The sequence below is a fragment of the Schistocerca americana genome, chromosome X, assembly GCF_021461395.2.
Source record: "Schistocerca americana isolate TAMUIC-IGC-003095 chromosome X, iqSchAmer2.1, whole genome shotgun sequence".
Classification (NCBI taxonomy): Eukaryota; Metazoa; Arthropoda; class Insecta; order Orthoptera; family Acrididae; genus Schistocerca; species Schistocerca americana.
The window spans coordinates 167,640,013-167,658,842 of NC_060130.1; the positions used below are offsets into that span (position 1 = coordinate 167,640,013).

The following is an 18,830-nucleotide window of genomic DNA, read 5'->3' on the forward strand; positions in this document are numbered from 1 at the left end:
ACAGACCTCTCAATTCCCAATCGTATTTCTTTCTCCATTTGCTAGAAACTGTCACATTTTCACTTTTCTATGTGTCAACGGACAGTACTGGCACTGTATCTAGCCTAACACACTTATTGTGTCTTCATTACCTATTCTTGTGTATTCCCATTTGCAAATGAAGATAACACAGACTGCAATAAGTTACACTTGGCTTTCCGCTTTTGACTTTTTCTGAAAATTCTAACAGCTTAAACTGTTTACCCCAAAAACACAACACAGCATGGTGCTACACTTGTTACATATTTTGCTTTGCCATGTACATGCTTCTGAACAGCATATTAACTTCCAGAAACATCTGAGAAACTGTAAGAAATATGTTCTGAATTATTTCATTGCCAAATAAATGTTTAGACAACTCAGACATTTCAGTTTCCAATTGTATTTCTTTTCTCTATTTGCTAGATTCTCTGTCATGTTTGCATTTTCAAAATGCCAAATTTTTCATTATCCAAACACATTAAGTCACAATTTTACTGAGCTTTTGTTGGGAGCTTGGCATTTTCACCCATATGGCAACTCTTCTATGGGACTACGGTAAAATTTTCACAAACACGGCACAGAAGACATGCACTGTTTTCTTTTTTCACTATAGAGCAACTGATAATTTATGTGTGACTTGACAATATAAATAGATAAGTAACCAACAATTATTCATGGAATTTTAAAGACTAAATTACTTGTAGTTTCCAGACACTGCAGCAACAATCCGAAATGTCAGAAGAAAGCAAAAATAAAAGCACTAGTATTTAAGGACCTTGTGCAGTCATAAGCAATTTTCAGACTTTTCTATGAGCCTGTCTGCTACTCAGTACCTCTTCTAATTAAAGAACAGTAATTAATCCTCATACACATTAACTGAGTCCTCTATACCAAATAAAACAATTTTACATATACTACATGTAAAGGAATGTTTCAGGTAAAGTAGCAGTGCTACACATTGCTGACAAATTGTCAAATTTTATGCTCTTCAAAGAGTGGAAATCCATTTAAGTGAAACACATGAGCATGTTGCTAGTCGATAAAAGTTTTCTTCTGCAAACAGGAAAACAATGGATAAAATTGGACTAACTTTAAATATATTTCTTGTACCCTGAATTACAGTGGATAACGATTATGAATTTAGTATAAATACATTAAAATATGGCTTTTCAGTTGATGAAGAACAATTCTGAAAGTCCAGTCATATTCTGCGATTTAATATGAAGCTTGGTGGGCATCCCTACACTGCAAACAACTACCTACAACTGTAAACAGATTCTTGATTTTGCACCTCAGCAGAAACTTGCTTTTACATCAAAAAATGTATCCAACAAATGGATGCTATGAGGGCAAAAAAAGGACATGGACTGATAATTAATACAGAAAGAGAGCAGTTAACTTAACGAGTGTTCCATTACTTACTGGAACATCTGTAGGTATGGCTCCTTGATCTGGAAGTACTGTGTTTATCACTGGAACAGGAGGAATTGTGTTCAGTGGTTGTGAACTCCTTTCTTCTTTTGCAGCGACTGAAGTTGAGGGCACATTACTACCATTTGACGTACCAACAGTATGTCCAGAATTACCACTGGAAGAGAAATGGTTACATTAAGAACATACTAGCGAAACAGACTGACCTTTATCTCTAGACTGTTTACAAACAATGAACAGAAACAATAGGGGAAAAAACACTATCACCACATGAATGATACCTATCTTAACGAATACATATGTATCACACAGCCTTTTGCAACATATTAAAACTATATTACAATGAAACTCTACCACTTTACACAATCATATGATACAAATCAGAGTATCTCTTGGGTGAAAGGATCTCTAGAATAATAACTAGACCCACACCTCAATCAGCGCCATAATAAAGAGGGGTATTTACCAACATGTTCTTCATCTATTGAAACATCAAACTCGTATCCCTGGCATCATTCCTTACATGTCATTGAAGAAACTATACATTGCCTACTCTGTTCTCCATCATGTCCCTTCCAACAACTTATATCACTGTCAAACTTTAAGCTCTCAAAAGTCAGATCTCAGATCACATGAACTGGAGTCAGATGACAGAAATGGGGACCAACAAACAACATACGCTCTAGACAGATGACATATTCCATAACATTTCAAAATATTGGTAAATAGCCATTTTTTCCTTTTCCTCATTATTAGTATCAGTACTGTATGCTTTGAAACAAAAAAAACTATTTTTTTTTCCTTCAACAATATTCTTGGAAGGGTTTCATAGTTGTATGTATCTACTGACTGCTTACTACTTCTATAATGTATGAATTCCCATGGAATTCCTACATAGATACAATATAAAATACTACCCAAGTAATAATGGATGACTTATCCGTTAGTATACAATAATTTCTAGATGTGTGGGAAACTTTGCTTCCAAATTTAAATTAAATGGTTTCATAATATTCGTTGACAGAATTACCAAAGAATACATTACATAAACAGTAGCATGAAGTGTTAGCTAAGTTCATATATTTCTGCTATCAGACATTACCACTGAAACAAGATATGCATATGGTCTACAGTACAGAATTGTTCTTACACTAGGGTAATTGCTATTAACCTGTAACTTACAGTGCTAGTGCTCGAAGAGTTCGTCTTACTGAAGGTCTGTCTCGTGCTGTGTGTTTGCGACAGTGTATCAGCCGCTTAACTCTGTGCTCCCCTTGCGATCTTCTAAGTGTTACTGTCACACGTTTGCCAAGCAATGCCAGGTGTATACGACGTTCATGAGGTATACAAGACATTGAATGATAAAAACGTGCACTCACAACATAGTCCTCATGTGCCAGTGTAACTGTATGAACTAAGAGGAGCATTATGATCTTTTCTTTCTTTCTTTCTTTACTGTTACAAATACTTTACATTTGTACTATCAAGCAATGAGTTATTAAAAGGTAGACTCATTAAATTCAGGTGTAAGTCTCAATTAAATGTCCTGAAGGACATAAAGCAAGAGTGAGTTGAGTAAACAAGATTTTACTATCATCACGAAGAATGAAACTTAAACATCAACAACTCTAATCTCACAATTGCTTATTGGTGCATGGATTTTCCAGATCCAACACAAATTGTAAACAATTGACTCTCTAACCTCTCACCGTACAGAACCAATTCACTGCACAACTGCTCAGTGAAGTAGCACAAATCTTCTTGGCCAGGATTCGGTTTTGAACCCGACAAATTTTAACCACTTTGTTGCGACGCACAGCAGCTGATTTTATGTCAGTCCTGCAGCAAACCTGTAACGCCTGCCCCCTTGTATTACACCGGAGGTAAACAAAGCGTTCTTGGGAGATATTAAGCTGGCAGCTGATGATGCCAACGAATTAAGGCAGAGTCCGTCCAATATCCACAACAGTAGATTTCGGGCAGCCTCTCCTCCCGCACAGGGCCCTCTTCTTTTTGTTGCCGGACGGATTAATTGCTCGTCAGCTAATGAAGTGATCCTGGCGAACAAATACGCTGCCCTTTTCGGCTCCAGCTCCGACACTGCTGTAATGTTCTGGGACTGGAACAACCATTCCCAAATCTTAACGTAGGGTCGCAGCTTTAAAACTCTGAAGCAACTTCTACAATGAATCTGCGAACAGTGTGAACGAGCGCCGACGCTCATTCGATGTTGCCACGGCTGCAACCACGAATAAATCACTTCAATGTTGAACGCACAACTTTACAAGCTGTTCTTATCTCCAGACTTCCCTGGAATCCAGAGAGTGCGACGCTGTTCGGATACATATACAACAACGAACCGACACTGGCAACGACTGCAGTAGGAGTGCGTGCAGAACCGTGCGCCAGCAGCTAAAATCAGCTTCCAACTGGCACAAACCAGTTGCGACGATGTTCCCTGTCGGCTCTGCCTTATTACGTGTTCGGCTAACTCCGCTTTCATTCGGCTTTCAAGGCTGAGCGCTCGTATCGTTGACGTCCTGTGGATTTCATTCGTCCTGCGTGCAACGGAGAGAGAACAAAATACGACACCGAGCTGATATACTATGAACTGTGCGAGATTAACGCGTTTCTTTATTCATTTGTTCTCTGTCACACCGATTAACGTAGACTGTGCTTATCAGCGAATAATATTAGATTCTTCTGTTTTAGTAGTTCCAATGTCGTTGAGCTTTCGGCAGATATTTCGTCTTACGCTGACGTAACCTACTTTTGTTGTAAACATGAGAATGTGAACAAAATAAGCTCATATGTTTCCCTGGACTTTTAACAATATATGCATAACCTATATTAGTTTTACCCAAGGATAGGTTCTGAAATAAAATTCTCATTTGTTGACCTGAGTCTTTAATTACGTAATTCATGGAAGTAATGAATCTCAATTATTCGATGACAATCAATAGAACGAAATGTTTCTACCACCATTCTATTCTATTTTGGCGAACGAAGATGGGTATCTGTTAACAGCAATGATTCGGAGAAGCACATCTAACTCATAAATACCCGTACAAGGGAGGTATTTGTGAAACGAGTTTCAAATAGCATACCGATCGGCACGTCGAATAAGACAGCGCTGGGCAGCAAGGAAGTAGACCTTTAGCATCGATGTGCCACGATGTACTTCGAACTTAAAAAAGCTGTGCAACTCAGCTAAAACAAGGCAAGGTTAATGTGACACTAATAACGGCGCTACGCAGCCTAGTGACTTGAAAATCACCTTATGGCACACAAGCACCAATAGAAAAGAGGGGAGGCCCTATTTCCGAAACATGTATCACTCTTTCGAACTTGTATCGTGTTGAATTTATACTAGTCTTGGTCACTCCCAGTGAACGTCCGGAACGCTTTCACACACTGTCAGTAGTCTCTCAGTACGGTACTTAACGTACGTCGGCTACGTTTGTATGTCGGAGCAACTGCACAATGAATTTTGCATTATTATTTGAATTCTTACACTTCCGTCTTAGACAAGTAGTTTTTCCGTAATCATGAATATTACGTTTTCATGAATGAATTCGCGAATAAAAACTTCAATTAAGACTCTCAATAGCAATTACTTCCCTTTTCGTAGTATTGTATTCCGTGAAGCTGTGAAGTACCTTGTGGCTGACTGTACCACTTTGTTTTCCCGGGTTCGATTCCTGGCGGGGTCAGGGATTTTCTCTGTCTCGTGATGACTGGGTGTTGTGTGCTGTCCTTAGGTTAGTTAGGTTTAAGTAGTTCTAAGTTCTAGGGGACTGATGACCATAGATGTTAAGTCCCATAGTGCTCAGAGCCATTTGAACCACTTTGTTGTTCGCATTAATTCTCAGAAAAGATGGGGGGCATCAGTTAAAACTTAACGTTAAAATACAACAGGTGTTACACCTAATAAACGTTTTAGTTTATGAACAGAGATAATGGTGGATATCAAATCTACAATACAATCTCCTTCTACAGCGTCATTAAAACCAGTGTCGGAAAGAAAGGTTCGAGGTTCCTGAAAATCGCAGTCTTATGTCTAATAACACAGATCGCAGCGGTTAAGACACTGCATTCACTCGCGGGAGTAGCTGAGTTCAAATACCCTTTCAACCATATAGATCTGGTGTTTAAGTGGTTTTACTATATATCATCTAAGGCGAATGTGAACGTGGTTTCTTAGAAAATGTCATGGCCGAATTTCTTCTCCATCCATGATCAGCCCCAGCTTGTGCTCCGCTTCAAATGACCTCGCGATCGACGAGACGTTAAGCCTTTTAGGCTACCGCTGTTTGTACAGAAAAGAAGAACATCAAGCGCCAAAATAAAAACAAATTTTCTTGATCGTGGAAGGTGGATTGCTTGTCATATGTGGACCCTACCGAAGGGACACAGAAGACCAATACCGAGAATAAGGAGGAGGAGACTAAAACTGCCGGCATACCGACGGAAGCCATGGTGAAACGGGAGTCGCTACGTGAAACGGAAGTTTTTAACATCTTGCAAAGCCTGTTACGTGAAGCACAAAGAAAAAGCTAAACTTTTTTCCCACGAAATGATCGTCTCGACGATTGTCTCTAGTTAATTTTAAAATACGGAAGCCCACCAGAACAATAAAAACAGTTTATCACAGTACTGCACATCCACTCTCCCTCATAATCAACAAGTCTTTTGATGAGGGATGTTTACCAGATGTATTTATCGGACATGTCCGACATAACACACACCACACTACGGCTAGTTGATGTAAAAATTTCAGTGCGAATTCACAACCAATGTCGGAACGCCTACGAGGATCACAAAATTATGAGTAGAGAGTTAATAAGGGTGGGAGGGTCGTTGCATAGCGGCCAGCGGGATGCTGGGAAGTTGGAGAGGACGGAAAGAGTGTCCGGATGGCTGAGACGATTGAGGCAACCGTTCTAAGACATGGAGCAGCCGTGTTCGAGCCCTGGTCCAGCAAAGATTTTCAGCACTCGCCGTTGCACTGTTGCAATCCCCTGTGCCGCTGGAAGGGCACAGGTCATCCCCGTTTTCAAGAAGGGACGTCGAACAGACGTGCAGAACTATAGACCTATATCTCTAACGTCGATCAGTTGTAGAATTTTGGAGCACGTATTATGTTCGAGCATGATGACTTTTCTGGAGACTAGAAATCTACTCTGTAGGAATCAGCATGGGTTTCGAAAAAAACGATCGTGTGAAACCCTGCTCGCGCTATTCGTCCACGAGACTCAGAGGGCCATAGACACGGGTTCCCAGGTAGATGCCGTGTTTCTTGACTTTCGCAAGGCGTTCGATACAGTTCCCCACAGTCGTTTATTGAACAAAGTAAGTGCATATGGACTATCAGACCAATTGTGTGATTGGATTGAAGAGTTCCTAGATAAGAGAACGCAGCATGTCATTCTCAATGGAGAGACGTCTTCTGAAGTAAGAGTGATTTCAGGTGTGCCACAGGGGAGTGTCGTAGGACCTTTGCTATTCACAATATACATAAATGACCTTGTGGATAACATCGGAAGTTCACTGAGGCTTTTTGCAGATGTTGCTGTGGTATATCGAGCGGTTGTAACAATGGAAAATTGTACTGAAATGCAGGAGGATCTGCAGTGAATTGACGCACGGTACAGGGAATGGCAATTGAATCTCAATGTAGACAAGTGTAATGGGCTGCGAATACATAGAAAGAAAGATCCCTTATCATTTAGCTACAATATAGCAGGTCAGCAACTGGAAGCAGTTAATTCCATAAATTATCTGGGAGTAGGCATTAGGAGTGATTTAAAATGGAATGATCATATAAAGTTGATCGTCGGTAAAGCAGATGCCAGACTGAGATTCATTGGAAGAATCCTAAGGAAGTGCAATCCGAAAACAAAGGAAGTAGGTTACAGTACGCTTGTTCGCCCACTGCTTGAGTATTGCTCACTAGTGTGGGATTCGTACCAGATAGGGTTGATAGAAGAGATAGAGAAGATCCAACGGAGACCAGCGCGCTTCGTTACAGGATCATTTCGTAATCGCGAAAGCGTTACGGAGACGACAGATAAACTCCAGTGGAAGACTCTGCAGGAGAGACGCTCAGTAGCTCGGCACGGGCTTTTGTTGAAGTTTCGAGAACATACCTTCACCGAGGAGTCAAGCAGTATATTGCTCCCTCCTACGTATATCTCGCGAAGAGACCATGAGGATAAAATCAAATGGCTCTGAGCACTATGCGACTTAACTGCTGAGGTCATCAGTCGCCTAGAACTTAGAACTAATTAAACCTAACTAACCTAAGGACATCACACACATCCATGCCCGAGGCAGGATTCGAACCTGCGACCGTAGCGGTCACGCGGTTCCAGACTGAAGCGCCTGTAACCGCACGGCCACACCGGCCGGTGGATAAAATCAGAGAGATTAGAGCCCACACAGAAGCATACCGACAATCTTTCTTTCCACGAAGGATACGAGACTGGAATAGAAGGGAGAACCGATAGAGGTACTCAACTCAAGGTACCCTCAGCCACACACCGTCAGGTGACTTGCGGAATATGGATGTAGATGTAGACGAAGTCATTATTTCCTTCCTATCTGTTTCCCATCCCACTCCCTTTTGATTCCTTTCACCCTAAATATTCGTGAGTTTCCCAGGTCGATTAAAATACACTAAACTACGCCCGATCCATAAAAAGGGCAAACAAGGGGAAATAAACTATAGGTCTATCTCAATGTTATCAATTTTCTCAAAAATATTTGAAAGGGCTGCATGTGATGGGATGGAAAATTACAATTCATTTCACAGCAATATTTTACGCAGAATAGTTTCAGGAAAGGCTGCCGAACAACCCACGCAATAAATGAATTGGTCACAAGTTAGTAGATGTCTTCGTGATATAACGTATTATGCGACTTTCGTGACGTCAAAGCTTTCGATATTGTAAACCATAACCTGTTTCTCCAAAACGTGGCATGCTATAGTTTTCAAGGAGAATCTCTTGGATGTCGTCGTACTTGGCAACCAGGACACAAAGAATACCTGTTAAGAAAAATGACAAGAAATTCTTCTCTGGCTGGAAAGGCGTCCCAAAAGGTTAAATATTACGGCCACCACTATTTTTCTGTTATATTAATGATATGTCATACTTTAAGTAGAGGCATGGGTCAAAAATAATAATTTGAAATTAAACTTTGAGAAAACAGAGACTGTTCATTTCATCACAAAACTATCAGCACAATGTATAAGTGAAGTAAGCTACAGAGACAAAAAAATTGGACACTTTAAAGTGTCAAATTGCTTGGCGTACTAATAAATAAAATACGTTGTGGAGTCATCACGTGGACAGCGTACTGAGTCGACTGAACAGTCTCACATTTGTCATGGAGGTCTTACATAGTATCACTAATTTAGCTGTAAAAAACTGTATATTACGCATATTTTGTTTCAATCATTAGGTATAGTATAATATTCTGCGAGAGGACCATCCGGGCCTTGGTAGGAGATAAAAAGAAACAACACTGCAAACCCGAATTTGACAAACTATATCTAATGTCCATTCCAAGCATGTATATACATGAGATACTCATTTTCACAATGAGAGATCCCCAACTTTTTGAGGGTAAGTGCCTCTTGCGCCATGAGACTAGACAAAGAGCAAGTTATATTTTAGCTACCAACAGACTAAAATTACATGAAAAAACTCTACATCATCATCATCATCATCATCATCCTCATCATCATCATCATCATTTAAGACTGATTATGCCTTTCAGCGTTCAGTCTGGAGCATAGACCCCTTATAAAATTCCTCCATGATCCCCTATTCAGTGCTAACATTGGTGCCTCTTCTGATGTCAAATCTATTATTTCAAAATCATTCTTAACCGAATCCAGGTACCTTCTACTTGGTCTGCCCCGACTCCTCCTACCCTCTACTGCTGAACCCATGAGTCTCTTGGGTAACCTTGCTTCTCCCATGCGTGTAACATGACCCCACCATCAAAGTCTGTTCGCCCTGACTGCTACATCTATAGAGTTCATTCCCAGTTTTTCTTTGATTTCCTCATTGTGGACACCCTCCTGCCATTGTTCCCATCTACTAGTACCTGCAATAATCCTAGCTACTTTCATATCCGTAACCTCAACCTTGTTGATAAGGTAACCTGAATCCACCCAGCTTTCGCTCCCATACAACGAAGTTGGTCGAAAGATTGAACGGTGCACAGATAACTTAGTCTTGGTACTGACTTCCTTCTTGCAGAAGAGAGTAGATCGTAGCTGAGCGCTCACTTCATTAGCTTCGCTACACCTCGCTTCCAGTTCTTTCACTATGTTGCCATCCTGTGAGAATATGCATCCTAAGTACTTGAAACCGTCCACCTGTTCTAACTTTGTTCCTCCTATTTGGCACTCAATCCGTTTATATTTCTTTCCCACTGACATTACTTTCGTTTTGGAGATGCTAATCTTCATACCATAGTCCTTACATTTCTGATCTAGCTCTGAAATATTACTTTGCAAACTTTCAATCGAATCTGCCATCACAACTAAGTCATCCGCATATGCAAGAGTGCTTATTTTGTGTTCACATATCTTAATCTCACCCAGCCAGTCTATTGTTTTCAACATATGATCCATAAATAATATGAACAAGAGTGGAGACTGCTTGCAGCCTTGTCTTACCCCTGAAACTACTCTGAACCATGAACTCAATTTACCGTCAACTCTAACTGCTGCCTGACTATCCACTCTACATTATATGGACATAAAATTTATAAACAAAATCTGGAAGGGGAAGTGTGACACAAATGTAAGAAATACTGAAAGAGGTCCAGAAAGGTATCTGAAAAGTAACTGCTACTATAGAGTAGAAGATTTCTTAATGATAAGCATCTAAAATAGTATCTGTTTGAAGAAGTAACAACATATGTGTTTCACAGTAACAAACTTAATCTAAGTTTGTATGTAGTGTTAGAATTGAGAAGTCACCTACGTCACAATCTTTGATTGAATGAGGCATGCTATGCGATAAAAATTTGATTTGATACCATCTGGATTAGCGGTTGGCAAACCCTTAGTTCGGGCAACAGTTGGGGCAGCTTGGAGGTTCGCCTTAGAATCATGCAGAATCAACGTCAAGTGATTTAATAAACCTTAACACAACTTTGCAAGTGGTACGTTTCATGCAGACAATAAGTCTGTTTCTAAAGCAAAAAATTACTGTCCCCTCGCTTTCCATGAAGTAACACTTTACGGTTAACTTATTGCAAAGCATCTTACATATAACCTCCACGCTTTGTTCTAAACACATCAAAAAAAGTTTTGCATCACCCCAGATCCCAGAACTCCTGAAGATAGACGTTGACTGTGGATATTGTATCACAGACACAGTCCCTTTGATTGTTCAGAGATGTCACTAAACCCACCCAAAGATGTAAACAACCATGCATGAGCAGCGCCTTAGACGGAGGGGGTTCGACAGCCGATCAGTTCCAGTCATTCCACCAGGAAGGAGGTATAGGCTCGTGTTGTAGTTCAACCACGGCTAGACGGTCAACACCGCGGTTCGATAGCGTCCACAGAGTTACTTTGTGCCAAGAAGGGCTCTCAACAAGGGAAGTATCCAGGCATCTCGGAGTGAACCAATGCTCGGACATGGAGGAGATACAGAGAGACTGGAACTGTCGATGACATGCTTCGCTCAGGCCGCCGAAGTGCTACTACTGCGGTGGATGACTCACTACCTACGGATTGTGGCTCGCAGAAACCCTGACAGCAACGCCACCATGTTGAACAACGACTTTCGTGCAGCCACAGGACGTCGTGTTATGACTCAAACTGTGCGAAATAGGATGCATGATGCGCAACTTCCTTCCCGACGTCCATGGCGAGGTCCATCTTTGCAACCACGACAGCATGCACCGCGTTACAGATGGGCCCAACAACATGCCGAATGGATCGCTCAGGATTGGCATCACGTTCTCTTCACCGATGAGTGTCGCATACTCCCTCCACCAGACAATTGTCAGAGACGTGTTTGGAGGCAATCCGGTGAGGCTGAACGCCTTAGACACACTGAATAGCGAGTGCAGCAAGGTGGAGGTTCCCTGGAGACAATCTGGATCAACAGTGCCTTATGAACGTGTGAATAGTATTCCACGATGAATACAGGCATACATCAATGCAAGAGAACGAGCTACTGGGTATTAGAGGTACCGGTGTGTACAGCAATCTGGACCACCACCTCTGAAGGTCTCGCTGTATGGTGGTACAACATGCAATGTGTGGTTTTCATGAGCAATAAAAAGACCGGAAATGATGTTTATGTTCATCGTTGATCTCTATTCCAATTTTCTGTACAGGTTCCGGAACTCTCGGAACCGAGGTGATGCAAAACTTTTTTTGGTGTTTGTGTATTTCCCCATGTAAATGCACGGTTTCTACAATTTTACGTCTCAGATATTCTTACCTTTCGGCTGAGAGAGAGAGAGAGAGAGAGAGAGAGAGAGAGAGAGAGAGAGAGAGAGAACTTGGTCGCAGCAGAAATACGAGTATCTTCTCTTTACATCTACACTGAGTATTATAATAAGGCGATACGCCTTTAATATTACACCCCAACTAGCAAACTATGTATTTACAGTTAGGGACGAATCATGGGAAGAAAGGTTGCTTTCACGTTTACTGCACTACTGAATGTAACTTAAGTTGCTAGATACATGCAATTATACATTTGTAGCTTTGTATAACTTACGGATTTATCGTGACTATAGCAGTAGAATCAGCTCAGATTGAGTAAGGATAAGGGTAGGAACGGACCGTTTATTTTCACAAAGAACCGACTTTGTATGTCTCAGACCCATTAAGGAAACCACCGAAAACCTTATTCTAGACTCGAGTCCTGATGGCAACATGGTTGTGTGAATTCTGCTCCTTTCGACTTCTAATCCAATGCCTGCGCCAACTCGCTATGTTGAAGCTGAGGAGCTGCGATGGAGGACCAATGATATAACTGGATGCACGAAGAGCTCTAAGCGGGCAGACATGTGGTTAAATGTTGTCCAGAGACTGGTAACAATTTCTGCCTATAGGCTATGTGTTTGGACAACGCTCTCGGTTATGACATCCACTGAGCAGTTTTGCGAACTAGTGAAAACTATCTACGTTGGGGGCGTTCGGGATTAAAATCGCACGCCCATCATCCCCATTTACTTATTACGCACGTTTCCACAAAACATGGAGTTCACTTGTAAACAGATAGCTAGTTCTTTCGTTTCTTTTTTATTTTTCCTCTACAGTACAACGACTGTAGATAAAGAAACACAATGGTGTACAGTACCGCACGCACGTAGCATCCCAGTATGTAAACTTCTGCCGCAGTATGAGGGGAAGGCGAAAAGTCCTCCATGTAAGTCTTTTAGATCAGAAAGGCATTGAGTTTTTCGAAGTAATACCGTTTTAGAACAATTAACTTCCTCCAACGTGTTTCACCAGACTAGATTTTCATGCCTGGTGTTCTAGAACCGATACATGTGCGGCTGTCATAGCCTTTTGATTGGACTCTCAGCGTTTTACAGTCACAAATTACTTTAACTGTCGGAATTTATCGAAGTCAGAGGATGTGAAATCTGCCGCACAGGATGGATATTCCAATGATTCGTGCTGAAAAGCCCTGTTTTCTCGTTGCCAAAGCACCTACATGGACAGGTGCGTTGTCCTGATTCAAGACAAGTTTTCCGGTCCTGTTCTCACATAATCAGCTCACATTTCAGCTATCTTTAAGAGTAGTACGGCCACTTTATTTCCACTATTTCTTGAACTGTTGAAGATGAGGGAGCCCAATCGTTGCAATCACCTACTTCCGGTGAATTTCACTTCTAAGTAAACCGTCCAAAAAATAAAAATTTTATAAACTGAATTTTATGAGAAGTATTAGTAACTATTATATTGTACAGTATGTACGACCATACGCAAAGCAAATTTTCAGCGATGTCAGTGTTATATCACTGCCAGTCTGGGAAATTTCCAAATTTCCCTTGTAGTGGTGATATGGAGGACCACGATAATTTGCATAAAGCCTGATTGGGTTGGGCTAATTTGGTGGAGGAGAACAAACAGCGAGGTCATCGGTCTCATCGGATTAGGGAAGGATGAGGAAGGAAGGCGGCCGTGCCCGTTCAAAGGGGCCATCCCGGAATTTGCCTGACGCGATTTAGGGAAATCACGGAAAACCTAAATCAGCATGGACGGACGCAGGATTGAACCGTCGTCCACCCGAATGCGAGTCCAGTGTGCTAGCCACTGTGCCACCTGGTTCGGTCATAAAGCCTGATCTATGGAGCAATGGAAGAACGTCATTTGGTGGGACGAGTGTTGTTTCACCCTGATTTCAACTTCCGGTCGAGTTCACGTATCAAGAGAGGCACATGACGGTGGGTCGTTGGTGATTTGGGCAACCACATCGCGGTATTCCATGTGCCCCATGGTTACTCTCCAAGATAGCATTACTGCCAAGGATTATGTGACCATGTTGGCTGTTCAGGTCCATTCCATGGTAAAATATTGGACAGGTTTTGTGAGCAGAAGGATGAACTGTCGTGTCTTCCCCGGCCACCACAGACCCCAAATCTCAGTGTTATTGAGCTGTAGAAGTCTACTTTGGATAGAAAGGTACGTGGTCGATATTTGCAAATTTGTGGTAAGGTCTTATGGGACCATACTGCTGAGGTCATCGGTCCCTAAGCTTACACACTACTTAAACTAACTTACGCTAAGGACAACACATACACCCAAGTCCGAGGAAGGACTCGAAGCTCCGAGGGGGGGAGCCGCGTGGACCGTGACGAGGCGCCTCAGACCGCTCGGCTACCCCGCGCGGCCGTGGTCGATATCCACCTCCATCATCGTTACCTGAACTTCACATTATTTTGCAGGAAGCACTGTATAAGATTCCCTTGAAACCAATACAGGACCTTCATTTATCCATTCCGAGACGACTGGAAGCTGTTTTGATTGCCAGTAGGTTTCAAAATGGTTCAAATGGCTCTGAGCACTATGGGACTTACATTCTGAGGTCATCAGTCTCCTAGAACTTAGAACTACTTAAACCTAACTAACCTAAGGACATCACACATACCCATGCCCGAGGCAGGATTCGAACCTGCGACCGTAGTGGTCGTGCGGTTCCAGACTGTAGCGCCTAGAACAGCCCGGCCACCCGGGCCGACGTGTTTTTGGTGCTTTACTACTTTTGTCCAGCCCCTGTATCACAGTTTCATAAAATTCTCCATTCTATGTATGTCTCTGTCTGCATTCTATGTCTTCTTGTGAAATGTCCTTGCAAGTACTAAATGAGTAAGATACGGCGGAGAATGCAAGAGTTAAATTAGGTGCGCTGATTTTAATTTTCTTTCTATAACGTAATTTCTTCCAGCTACGATCAGGTCAATCGTCAACGTTGCCAAGAAATTAATGTGCCATGGGGAGGCGAGACCTGCAATTTTTAACTCCAACCATTTAATTAGGTTTTGCGGAACAAGCCAACTATGTGCATTACGTTTCGTAGTCAAATTTCCAACAACGTGTTAATGAACCGGGAATAGTTTACCTAATGTCGCGTGTGGTGCGCTGATCTGTCACATTCTGACACACATCAAATTGCGTTCATTGTGAAGGCAAGTTTCTGGGAAGCTTCTTACAGGCTGACAATTATTGAACTATACGAAATGAAATCATCATAACCTCTGAACGATTTTCTAGGGCGTTCAAACCACACGGTTGGCCGGAGGGAGGGTGGGGGGTGGGCTTGATTGGAATTAGTCTGCGCATTATGGTTTGGTTTAGCGACGAAGCCCACTTTCACTGAGAATCCGTATTTCGAGATGAGAAGTCTAAAAAAATGGCTCTGAGCACTATGGGACTCAACTACTGAGGTCATTAGTCCCCTAGAACTTAGAACTAGTTAAACCTAACTAACCTAAGGACATCACAAACATCCATGCCCGAGGCAGGATTCGAACCTGCGACCGTAGCGGTCTTGCGGTTCCAGACTGCAGCGCCTTTAACCGCACGGCCACTTCGGCCGGCAGATGAGAAGTCTCTTCAACTTCAATGTGTATTGTGCAATTACAGTCACGGAATAATCGGTAGGATATTCATTCATGACTGGGTGACTACCGATCGGTACGTGAAGGTTTTGGAAGAGGATTGCATCCCTATTATCCAAAGTGACACTGATTTCGACAAGATGTGGTTCATGCAAGACGGAGCTCGACCCCATCGAAGCAGGTGTGGGTTTGATGTCATGGAGGAGCGCTTTGGGGACAGCCTTCTGGCTCTGGGGTACCCAGATGCCACTGGCCATGGGCCTCGATTGGCTGCTATATTCTCCGGATCTGAGCACATGCGACTCCTTTTTGTGGAACTATATTGAAGATAAAGTGTACAGAAATAACCCCAAAACCATTTCTGAGCTGAAAACAGCCTTTCACGAGGTCATCGATAGCATCGATGTTCCGACACTTCAGCAGGTCATGCAGAATTTCGAAATTCGTCTGCGGCACATCATCGCCAATGATGGCACGCATATCGAACATGTCATAACCTAAATCCGAATGTCTGTAGAGACGTTTACGTGTTGATTAAACTGTGTGTATGCCGTATTTTGTAACTAATTTATGTCGTTTCCATATAGTTCAATAATTGTCACCCAGTATGTGAGGCCACTATAAAGGGGGCAAGAGACCGGGAGGCTCGTTTTCTCACAGAATGCAGACTGTGAGAACGTGAACGCCTGGAGCAGCAACCGTGACTCATTCCAGGCTCACGTGACGGAGGACGAAAATAGCGCGCCTCTGTACTGCGCGTGCGTTTCCTCGCCCACCCTGGCTGGAGAGGACAACCTACGCCAAACAGCTCATCCGTCTCACGGAGATTTCGTAACATCACGCTACATCCAACGGCAGGAATAGGTCCTGTGGACTTTGGCGGCCACTTGAGAACAAATTTGAATTCTTGAAATAAAATCGCCAATTACGACTTATCTTTGAAGAAAGATTAAGGAAAGGCAAACCTACGTTTCTAGCATTTGTAGAATTAGAGAAAGCTTTTGACAATGTTGATTGGAATACTGTCTTTCAAATTCTAAAGTTGGCAGCGGTAAAACACAGGGAGCGAAAGGCTATTTACAATTTGTACAGAAACCAGATTGCAGCTATAAAAGTCGAGGGGCATGAAAGGGAAGCAGCGGTTGGGAAGGCAGTGGGAAAGGGTTGTAGCCTCTCTCAGATGTTATTCAATCTGTATATTGAGCAAGCAGTGAAGGAAACAAAAGACAAATTTCGAGTAGGTATTCAAATCCATGGAGAAGAAATAAAAACTTTGAGGTTTGCCGATGACATTGTAATTCTGTCAGAGACAGCAAAGGACTTGGAAGAGCAATTGAACGGAATTGACAGTGTCTTGAAAGGAGGATATAAGATGAACATCAACAAAAGCAAAACGAGGATAACGGAATGTAGTCGAATTAAGTCGGGTGATGCTGAGGGCATTAGATTAGGAAATTGCACTTAAAGTAGTAAAGAAGTTTTGCTATTTGGGGAGCAAAATAACTGATGACGGTCGAAGTAGAGAGGATATAAAATGTAGACTGGCAATGGCAAGGAAAGAAAGCGTTTCTGAAGAAAGGAATTTGTTAACATCGAGTATAGATTTAAGTGTCAGGAAGTCGTTTCTGAAAGTATTTGTATGGAGTGTAGCCATGTATGGAAGTGAAACATAGACGATAAATAGTTTGGACAAGAAGAGAATAGAAGCTTTCGAAAAGTGGTGCTACAGAAGAATGCTGAAGATTAGATGGGTAGATCACATAACTAATGAAGAGGTACTGAACAGAATTGGGGAGGATTTTGTGGCACAACTTGACAAGAAGATGGGACCGGTTGGTAGGACATGTTTTGAGATATCAGGGGATCACAAATTTAGCATTCGAGGGCAGTGTGGAGCATAAAAATCGTAGAGGGAGACCAAGAGATGAATACACTAAGCAGATTCAGAAGGATGTAGGTTGCAGTAAGTACTGGGAGATGAAGAAGCTTGCACAGGATAGAGTAGCATGGAGAGCTGCATCGAACCAGTCTCAGGACTGAAGACCACAACAACAACAACAACAACAACACAACAACTTATTTATTTATTTTTGCAATAACCACACGAGCCATAGTTAGTAGGCGACTTGCGTGAATCTTAGCCAACATACTATGACTGTGGAGATTACTGCATATATATAAAAAAAGCAGTTTTAACAGTCATTGTCAACTACAGCCAATTAGGTTAAAATAATTAAGAGCAACAATAACCCCAGGATTGCCTAAGTGAGACAGGACCGCTCTTGTTCAGTATACACATAAACGAACTGACGCATTGGTTGAAAAGCAAACTGAGATTTTTTACTGAGGACTTTGTAGTACATGGAACGGTGTCATTCTTAATACACTACTGGCCACTACCCACCATATTCTTCTGACTTTATATACACTACTGGCCATTGAAATTGCTACACCAAGAAGAAATGCAGATGATAAACGGGTATTTATTGGACAAATATATTATACTACAACTGACATGTGATTACATTTTCACGCAGTTTGGGTGCATAGATCCTGAGAAATCCGTACCCGCAAAAACAACCTCTGGCCGTAATAACGGCCTTGATACGCCTAGGCATTGAGTCAAACAGAGCTTGGATGACGTATACAGGTACAGCTGCCCATGCAGATTCAACACGATACCACAGTTCATCAAGAGTAGTGACTGGCGTATTGTGACGAGCCAGTTGCTCGGCCACCATTGACCAGACGTTTTCAATTAGTGAGAGATCTAGAGAATGTGCTGGCCAGGGCAGCAGTCGAACATTTTCTGTATCCAGAAAGGCCCGTACAGGACCAGCAACATGCGGTCGTGCATTATCCTGCTGAAATGGCTGAAATGTAGGTTTTCGCAGGGATCGAATGAAGGGTGGAGCCATGGGTCGTAACACATCTGAAATGTAACGTCCACTGTTCAAAGTGCCGTCAGTGCGAACAAGAAGTGACCGAGACGTGTAACCATTGGCACCCCATACCATCACGCCGGGTGATACAGCAGTATGGCGATGACAAATACACGCTTGCAATGTGCGTTCACCGCGATGGCGCCAAACACGGATGTGACCATCATGATGCCGTAAACAAAACCTGGCTTCATCCGAAAAAATGACGTTTTGCCATTCGTGCATCCAGGTTCGTCCTTGAGTACACCATCGCAGGCGCTCCTGCCTGTGATGCAGCGTGAAGGGTACCCGCAGCCGTGGTCTCCGAGCTGATAGTACATGCTG

The 18,830-nt window shown here is 42.3% G+C and overlaps 1 protein-coding gene across 5 annotated transcripts in view; it reads right to left on the reverse strand.

The window, feature by feature from the left end:
• Positions 1–18,830, reverse strand: part of LOC124555490 (transcription factor CP2) — an 897,377-nt gene that overhangs the window by 11,788 nt on the left and 866,759 nt on the right. For all 5 annotated transcript variants that reach the window (XM_047129415.1, XM_047129412.1, XM_047129413.1 and 2 more), the window contains one exon: positions 1,444–1,609. In XM_047129415.1, coding sequence (XP_046985371.1) covers positions 1,444–1,609 — 166 coding nt within the window. The remainder of the gene's footprint in view (positions 1–1,443; positions 1,610–18,830) is intronic.